At 41.5% G+C, this 9654-nt stretch overlaps 1 protein-coding gene across 1 annotated transcript in view; it reads left to right on the plus strand.

Moving 5' to 3' along the window:
• Positions 1–9589: 9589 nt before the first annotated feature.
• The window catches only part of LGR4 (leucine rich repeat containing G protein-coupled receptor 4), a 98160-nt gene continuing 98095 nt past the window's right edge, over positions 9590–9654 (plus strand). The window contains 2 exon segments of the mRNA XM_007462601.1: positions 9590–9651; positions 9653–9654. The exon segment at positions 9653–9654 is cut by the window's right edge and continues 115 nt beyond it. Of these exon segments, the coding sequence (XP_007462663.1) occupies positions 9590–9651; positions 9653–9654 (64 nt within the window).

The following is a 9654-nucleotide window of genomic DNA, read 5'->3' on the forward strand; positions in this document are numbered from 1 at the left end:
GGCTCCGGACGCGCAGGCTCAGCGGCCATGGCTCACGGGCCCAGCCGCTCCGCGGCACGTGGGATCTTCCCGGACCGGGACACGACCCCGCGTCCCCTGCCTCGGCAGGTGGACTCTCGACCACTGCCCCACCAGGGAAGCCCCTAGCATTATCTTTTAAGGATTTACTCTGTGCTGATGATCCCTTTCTATTAGTTGTCCTTACCATTTATTTCCACTTGCTCCCCACCCCAGCTGGAATACTAATCTAAGCACCTCACCATGACCCCCCAGCCCTGCAGCCTTCCTCACACTCTTTTCCCTCTCTAGTCCCACTTGTCCCCTTTCTTCTTTCCCCTCTCTAGTCCCACTTGTCCCCTTTCTCCAACATGACAGGCCTTTACACTTGCTGTTCCCTCAGCCTGAAATCTTCACCCTCTGCTGATAGGTACTTGTCTATTTTGTCAGCCCACTCCCCCCTCCAAGATCATAAACTTCTTGAGGACAGGCAGGCCTCTGTTTTGTTTCCTGCCATATACCCAGAGCTGAGAACAGTGCCTGGCACATGGCAGACAATCCATACTTGTTGAGAGAACAATATGAAAGAACACAATGATGCTATTCTAGAGAGTGAGGACAGGAAAGGCCTCTCTGAGGAGATGACATTTGAACAGAAACCTGAATGGTATGAATTGAAGAAGTCACCTATGTGACTATCTGGGAAGTTGGGGTTTGGACAGGGCCCAATAAATAGTTTCTCTTCCCCCACTATGTTTCTGAATATGGCAGGAAATAAATGAGTTGGCAGATGGGGACCAAAATCCCACCTTTACTATTTATTCATTCATACTCCAAGTATTTATTGATTACTCTGTGCCAGTCACGTTTTAGAGGGTAGGGGTGCAGTAGAGAACAAAAACGAAGCCCTTTCCCCCTGGAGCTCACTTTCTGTTAAAGACGGGGCAGGCATACATACCTTAGGCTTAAGAAGAAAATGTGCTTCCTCAAATTAGCCATATTGACCCTCTTCATCTGGACCATGACTGAGTTATCATCATCTCCATTCCTCAGGGGCAGAGCTTGCTCACTCCCTAGACCCCATCCCTAGAAGGGCAGAGGTGAGACAGAAATGCCTCTTCCTTCTTCCCAGATTTACCAGTCTTCCATGGTGTGAGTGCTTCTAAGGGGGGAAGCAGTTAGGAGTAGCAACTGAGATGGAAGTTAAAACCTAGAAATTGTGGTGTCCTTGTAGCCCTATAAAAATGTAAACATGTAAATAATTTTGTAAACAGAGTGGCTGGAAACAAAACACAAATTTTTAAACCACCACTTAAACAATTCTTAAAATTTGCAAATATTGGCGGAGTTGGAATTTTTTAATCTAAGTGTGTCATTTTATAATATGAACATTTTTCTTTTAAAGCTGATTAAGGAAGGAGTCAATAACATGCACACACCCCCTTTTATCCCCACCTTCTTATTTAACTAGAACCTCACAGATTTCTTAAACTGTGTGTAACCTTTTTCTCCTACCTTTTTATTTTTTACCACCAGGTGGCACCAAAGTGCTGTCGATTCTACTTTAGAATTTTCTAGTAGTTCTTGCTAATTAGAGATCAGACCTAAGTTTTAAAATGTACCCAATCTTTTCTTTAAAGCCCCAAATTAATATTTCAGTGTATTTTATGAAGTTCAAACCTTTGTAAAAGTAGAAAGAAAACTTTCCAAACACATTCTAAAAGAAGACAAAACAAACCTATATAAATTACCAAATTACAAGAATATCTACCATTCAGTATATAGGTTTTGGGGAGGGAGGGGAGGATGACTGATTTAATATTGTTTTGGCCCTTCTACTAAGTATGAACAACTTCAGTTGACTGGAAATTATTTTTGTCTTTACATCTTTCAGTTATCTTCACCCAAATTCAAGCAGGATGTTTGATCAAGAGAAAAGTCATTTCAGAGGGGACACGGTAAGTTCCTTTAAATAAATCAAAAACTGAGGCACTGGGATTAACTGGCTTTCTATGACACTAAATTTTTTTTTTTTTAATGTTCTCTTTTCCATGAAAATTAAAAATACATATTAAACCAAGTATAGAGTGGAAAGAGCAACTGACCTAGACATTAGCTCCAGTTATGCCAGTGACTCAGTATGTTGCCTTTGGTAATTTAGTTATCCTCTGTGGGTCTGATTTCTCTCTGGTAAATGAGATTTAACCTATGATCTCCAAAGTTCCTTCTGTTTCTGAGGATTTCAAAAGTATCAAGAAGAAAGTTTGGCACAGCATAAGACAGAACTTTCTAACAGCCAGAACTGCCACTACCAATGGGAGTGTGAATGTGCTGATGGTAGCTGTATCCAAAAGAAGCAGAGATGCTGTTGAACATTCTTAAGCCTTAGGCAGGTGATTGAACAAGCCTTAAGGTCCTTTTTAAGCCTAAATTTCTTAATTCTGTAAGTTAAATTGAATTGTAAGCTGCCTGACAGGAGAGACTCCAAATCATACCTTATCTTCAGAGGCTGACAACAAAATGCACCTCTCAGATCTCTGACTGTAGGGAGATTAACTGACCAACAATCCTGCTGATTACATCAGAATCAGGAACTTTTTAAATATGGAGAATCCCAGGCCCCATCTCAGACCTACTGTATCAGAATCAATGGAGGTGGAATTTCTATGTTTAAAATCTTCTCCAATGACTTCCCTGGTGGTCCAGCAGTTGAGACTCCTTGCTCCCAATGCAGGGAGCCCGGGTTTGCTCCCTGGTCAGGGAACTAGATCCCACGTGCCGCAATTAAGAGCCTGTGTGCCACAACTAAAAAGAAGATCCAGCATGCCACAGCTAAGACCTGGCACAGCCAAATAAATATTAAAAAAAAAATCTTCTCCAAGTGATTTACCTGTGGACTGACCTGCATAAATCTAAACTGTTCAGTCCCCAACAGAGTAAGTTCTGAGGCCTAGGTGCATGGTAACTATTCCTTGAAAAAAAATCCCCCCCCAAAAATGTTGAAAAGCTTGACAAGTTTGTGTTATTTTGGAATAAAAGGAGAAACTGGCAAAGTTACTATAATGTGTTTCCCTAATATCTCAAGGTCCTCCACTTTCTCTTTCATATTGAATTTTTTTAAAGCTTTCCTCATAATGTTCTATGAACTGAATTCATAAATTTTAACACTAACCTGAGGCAAAAAAAAAGAGTTTAATAAATAGTACCAGATTTTGTCAACCAGACCCCAAGAAAGCATTTTTAGCATAACCTTAACATCCAGTGCCATTGATCCAGTCTCCAGACCTTTCCTTGCTTTGCCCTTCTCCAAGGTAATCTTGAAAATTACAGATGGTTGGTAGTTTGTCTGAATTTTTAGAGCATTGCCTCAGAATTTTTTATGTTTGAAATGATTTTAAAGACATTTTCAAAAACCTTGGGATTGTTAAAATTTTCATTCTGATTGCCACTCCTCTTATTTCAAAGAGTCGTGGCAGCTGTCATTAGACAAAAAGAAAGAGAATCACCTAAGAGGTGTTTACCCAAGAGGTCTTTTTCGAGACAGCATTAGGAGTCCAGGTCAGGAAAAGAAAGACAACCTACAGAATGTAAAGTATTCTCTCCACATCCTCCCACAGTTTGTCCTTGAGTCTAAAATCTCTTATTGCCTGCTTTTCTAGATTTCTTGCCACATGTGTTCTTGTAGACAAAGAGAGCTTTCCAGGACACTTCAGCAGCAGAACTACCCTCAACCCCACTGCAGACTCCCACCCCAAGTGCTGGTTTTCTGTACACGTCTTTTATGGGATGCACAGACTTTGCATGTAGTTCTTTGGAATAATTGTCTCATGCTAAGTTCTTTCCAAAATGTTTAAAGTTCTATTTGGAATTCTGAGGGAGTGAAAAGGAACCAAATTCTATGACTGAACTCTGTGTTAATACTTTGGCCCTAACAAATTCTCAGCATGACTAGGTGATAATCTTCCCAGTTTTCTATTCTGATTTTTCTCCCTTTACTTTTCTATTACAACACCTGGTTGCTTTAACGCTCATTTAATTTTTTGCCTCATTCTGTTTCTCACCAGTAGTTTATGCACTCAGACCTTGGGATCCATGTGCAGTTCTGTAATTCAGAAATTGTTCCTTTGAATCTCATTCTCTTCTTGGGTTAGATGTGAAATGGAAAGATTGGGAAAATAAAATCAGATTTAGAAAGGATTAGGAATATGTATTAGGAATATTATGTATAGGAAAATATTTCTGGTATTTGTCCTAATGTTTTGAAGTTTGGGGTCAATATGGGTCTTCAGAAGTACTGAAAAGGACATCTGACCACAGGATATTTGACCAGGTCAGGAAACTAAGAAATTTTGGGTCATGTTTTGAAAAGGGCTGGCTTCAGGAATGGCCTTCAGTCAGTCACACCAGAAGCCTCACTGTCAGTCCTCACATCCCAAAGGTCCATCAGTTCTACACAGATGGCAGAGGAAAGAGGGCCCAGAAGCCCAAATTTGACCACTTGTGTAGCTTAAAAAGATATTTTTAATTTTTTAACAACTTCATATTGTTATTTTTGTGTGTGCTTCAAAATAATCATTGTTATGTTAAATTATCCCTAAAAAATAGATGCTATCTCCTGTGCAAAATAGGACCACTGTAGAGACACTGAGAGTCAAAGGAAAAGGACAAGTGAGTGAAACACTAAGACTGCAAGCCTCTGGGCCCAGTGTGGGAGCTCCTCCAGCCCAAAGCCCCAGATGCAAATGTGGAGGCATCAGAGCACAGAAACAAGAGCATTTATCTTGAGGACTCAGTTGCTAGACATATCAGATGTCTGATGGGTAGGATTTAGACTTGATATTGTTTCTTTATTTCCTGAACCTATTATGTTTTGAAATGTTTATGTATGTATATGTACATACAAATACCCATATATATGTATGTATATGTATAGATACATACATATTTTTAATATATGTATATGGCTTCTAACTTGAGGTGGAGGGTTTGGCATGGATGCTTTCATAAAGTCAATAGCTATTATTCACTGGTCATGTGATTGCATCAGGTCAAATATTTGGGGTGTCTTTTGGATGGGAGGTATGATAAATCCTAAGTGCCCAGGATAACTTCGACACCATTCATTCTAGAAAGAGGGGCGTGTTTAAGCTTGCAACAGATTCTTTGGGGCTTATTCTGCAATATAATCTTCAGCATGAGCTCACCGTGGAGACCAGAAGTTTAAAAGTGCTTGATGTCAACATGCAAGGAAAGATGGTTACCTTTGAGGCATGTCCTTCTGAATTTTACATAATCCTACAAATGGTTTTCAAAGAATAATTAGATCTCAATAAAGGATTAGCACCTATAAAACAGGTGGGAAACTATATGGCCCACGGGCCAGAACTAGTCCAACATGTGTTTTTGCCAAAAAAGTTTTATTGGAACACAGCCACATCTATTTGTTTATGTATCATTTACTTCTTGCTACAATGGCAGGGTTGAATAGTTATGATGGAGACCATGTGGTCCACAAAACTCCAAATTTTACTATCTGGCCCTAAACAAGAAAAACAAATATAAACAACCCAACAGAAAACAAACAGGCAGAGGAAATGAATAGGCAATGCATAGAATAGCACACTAAATGCCCAGTAAATACATGAGAAGATGCAGTTGTAATCAGGGAAATTCAAATTTCAACTACACTTTGATTTCATTCCAGGTGCATCAGATTCACAAATATTTAAGTCTCACAATATTGGTATTGGTAGGATGTAGGGTAATGGGGTTTCTTATTTTTCTGCTGAAGGAAGCACAAATAAGTACAGTCGCTTTTGAAAGCAATTTGGCATCCAATAGCAGTGAGTGCACATAGTCTATGACCTGGCGATTCCACTCCTAGACACACACACACGTGTATAAAGGAAGTACCTTTTAGAGAATCTCTTGGCATATATAAGGGAGACATGTACAAGAATATTCATGATAGCATTATTAGAAAAAATACAAATAAGTTTCATATTCATAGAATGGATAAATAAATACTGAGTATATTCTTTAAACAGAATACTATGTAGTAAGGAAAATGAATTAACAATAGCACATATTTTATGAACATGGATAAAGCTCACAGGCTGAATGAAGAAACCAAGTTGCAAAAGAATACAGATTGATATTCTTTATATATGCAAAACAATAATATATATTGTTTAGGGATGCACCCGTACGAAAAGCATGAAAATATGCACGGGCATTAATTATGAAGTTTAGGAAAGGTCTTACTTCCCAGAGAGAGAAAGAAGGAAAGGAATATGATTGGGGAGAGGTACAAAGGGAACTTCAACTACATTTTTAACATTCTATTTCTTAAGCTGATTGCTGTGAACTCAGATTTTTGTTCTATTGTAAATTGGAGTTACCTTATAAAAGGTGAAATTCTGTACATTCGAGGACTTATAATCCAGTTATTACAGCACTACTGAAGAACCCTCACAATCTCCCAGGTTTTGTTTCCTTAATGGAGCAGCTTGCAGGTACGGCTTCTGCATACACTTGTGTAGGCTTTATATTTATAAGAATGTCTGGGTGTGGGTGTGAGTTGGACAAAATCTAGCTTGTCTACGAGTCAACATGCCCTGTGCCCTTTGCACAAAAGCCCAAGGTGAACATCACTCGAAGGGTGTGCCTCCTTTGTTGCCCAAAAGTACCCTGCAATGCAGAGGCACTGTAGCTAGGCTCTGCTTCCTCTTATCCAGCCTGTGGATGCTATCCACTTACTCATCCATGGCCATGAAAAACTAGAAGGAGGAACCAGTCTGGAGGCAGAGTCTCTATTAAGTTTATTACTTGTTTGCCATCAAATTTTGGTCCATCCAGATATCTTTCTAGGTCCTTAAGGGTTATGTAAGAGCTGATCATTTTTCTCTAGTTGTCTGGGATAGTATCTTAAAAATCAGCCGTTTTTTTTTCTCTCTTGGGGCATCTTATCCAAGAAGTGAAGACTAATTGGCCAGTTTATCTTGAAAGCAAAACATATATAATGTAGCAGCTACCAGAAATATTAAAACTTTAGCATATCTTACCTCTTTTTTCTCTACCCAAGTCCTTTTTTCCTGATATTTTGTCGTCTTGGATAAGCTGCAAATTCGAATCCTCCTTTCTTACCTTCTTCATCTCCTAGATAATAGGAATTTATTCTGCAATAAAATCTACATCTCTCCCTTTTTCCACAATCCAAATCTCTCCTTTCATCTAAGTTGCCAGCCCTAAGATCTTATTACTTGGAAGCAAAGAATAAAGTTCCCGAAGTGTGGTTCAAGGACCACCTGTCTCACTTTCACTTGACATGTATCAAAATGCTGATTTCGAGGCTCTAAGGCTTTTAAGACAATTTGCAGTTTTAATCAAGCTTTGCATGTGATTCTTATGCTAACTAAAGTTTAAAAAACTACTTTAAAAGAAAGGAAATGAATTATTTGGCCAAATTAAAATCAATCAGTATAATATATAATTGTTATTAAAAAAAAACCCAGCAGAAGATAGTGATACCTTGGCAAGAGAAATTCTGTCATCTTCCAGTGTTGTTAAGAAAGAGAGACGTTAAAGTAATCAACTAAAGAAATGAAATTAACAATTTCCTCTTCACTTGCTCATGAGAGTTGCTAGAAAATAATGGAAATGATTTAGACAATGGAAACCAATTTAGGGAAGCCTCCAAGGGCAACATACAAGGAACCAGGAGCCCAGGAGTTGTTCTGTGATGATCTTGGGCAGAGCACAGCATCTGCAAGCTTCAGATTTCTTATCTATAAATGGTAGGGTTGTCTACCTACCTTTAGTTTCTCTTTCGAACCTACAATTAGAGGAAATAGGTCATTCCTAAAACTTAAAGTCAAGGCATATCTGTATTTATTTGACTCTCAAGCGTGTGGATAAATTTATTGTATGTTAGTCATGTGCCCAACTGGGCATTATTTTTTAAATAAACTGAATGTAAATATGATGGAAAATTTTCATTTTAAACTCCTTGGGTCTGCATCAACTTATTTCCATTTTCTTTAATTTTACTTACATGACATGAGTAATCAATTGATGACAGTGACATTTTTAACCCTGCCTGCCTTAATTTAAAGTATTCATGGCAATGTCTTAAAAATAGAGTAAAATAACACAAAGGCACAGTGGAAAGCAAGAAAGGAGGTGCCCGTAAAGCAGTATTTGGTACAAACAATGATAACAGTAACGTGGGGTCTATTAAGCCACAAAAGTCCAGAAGAGGAAGGAATGCTGATAATTACCTAACACTAAAGTTGCTGCTGGCTTCTCAAGGGTAGTTACCTAGAACTCAAATGACAGCAAAAGCTGTCTGGAGAAATTGCCCAGTGTTCAGAAACATCACCTCCTTTGACCCTAACAAGATTCCTGTGTTCTAGGATTTTAAAGTAGATGAGAAAGCGATCTGAGTTGCGGTCACCAAAACTCTGTATGGTGGATGGCTAATTGCTAAGACTTAGCTATCAAGTGCATATCAAGGTAGGTATAAAGATGTCAGGTGAAGTGAGAGGCGCTTGGGGGATGGGGGGCACACAGTTTTAATTTAGTATATAGCTAAAACTCAAATATTTATGTCAGATTAAGAGAAACCTTTTCTTTCCTCTTCAAAATCTTTCTTCCATTTGCACAGCTCCCAAAGTCCTCGCCATTTGGAACAGTGGAGGGTCATTTGAAACTTAACTGAATGCTGGAGGCAAGTTCTACTTTTCAGGTCATCCAATTTAGGAGATTCAGTTTCTGCAGAGAGAAGACGACGAGTGGGGGAGGGAAAACCCAGATTCTAAGTCTTCGGATGCTTCCACCTTCGATCCACAACCTGCCACGCAAATCGAGCCAAGGCAGGGATTTTTGCCGCGAACCACCACCATCACCACCACCTTGTCACTCACGCCCGATTACCACGCCCCTCTGGTCCCACTCTCGGCCAATGGCGGCTCCTCTCTTTGCATAGTAATGAGCTCGAGACCTCGCCTGGCCAATGGCGCTCCAGAAGACGGGTTAGTTTTGCATGTACCTAAGTGATTTGCATAACCCAGCGGCTGGGGGCTTGGGAACCCGAGCATGCAGCCCTAGAAGGGAAAAGGACGGGAGGAGATTGAGCTGCGGCTGCGAGAGAGCGAGAAAGAGTCCGGGTATTTGTGCGAGAGCCGGGCGGGGGACTGTGGCGAGGGGCCGGCATGGCTGAAGGCTGCGCTCCGCAACCTTGAAGAGCGGCTGCGGCGGGAGGCCGGGGACCGGGAGGCGGGTGCGATGGCAGAGCGCGGCCCCTGCAGCTGCGCCCGGCCCGGCCGGCTGGCCTGAGCCGCCGGAGGAACGGGGCTGCCTCTGCGCTTCCATGGAGCAGCGGGTAGGGCGAAACTCCGGAGCGCCGCGTCCCTGCGCTGCTGCTGCCGCGGACTGTTGAAGCGGCCGAGCCCCCGCGACTGCAGAGAGAGGAGAGCCCCCGGCCCAGCCCGCAGGCCTGACGCCCGGGGCGGCGGGGGGCGTCGGAGGGCGCCAGAGGCGCGCCGAAGGCGCGGCGCCGCGGGAGAGGCCGGCGCTGGAGGCGGCCGCAGCAATGCCGGGCCCGCTGGGGCTGCTCTGCTTCCTCGCCCTGGGGCTGCGCGGCTCGGCCGAGCCCAG

Source organism: Lipotes vexillifer, unplaced genomic scaffold (genome assembly GCF_000442215.2).
Source record: "Lipotes vexillifer unplaced genomic scaffold, Lipotes_vexillifer_v1.1 scaffold456, whole genome shotgun sequence".
NCBI classification, from domain to species: Eukaryota; Metazoa; Chordata; class Mammalia; order Artiodactyla; family Lipotidae; genus Lipotes; species Lipotes vexillifer.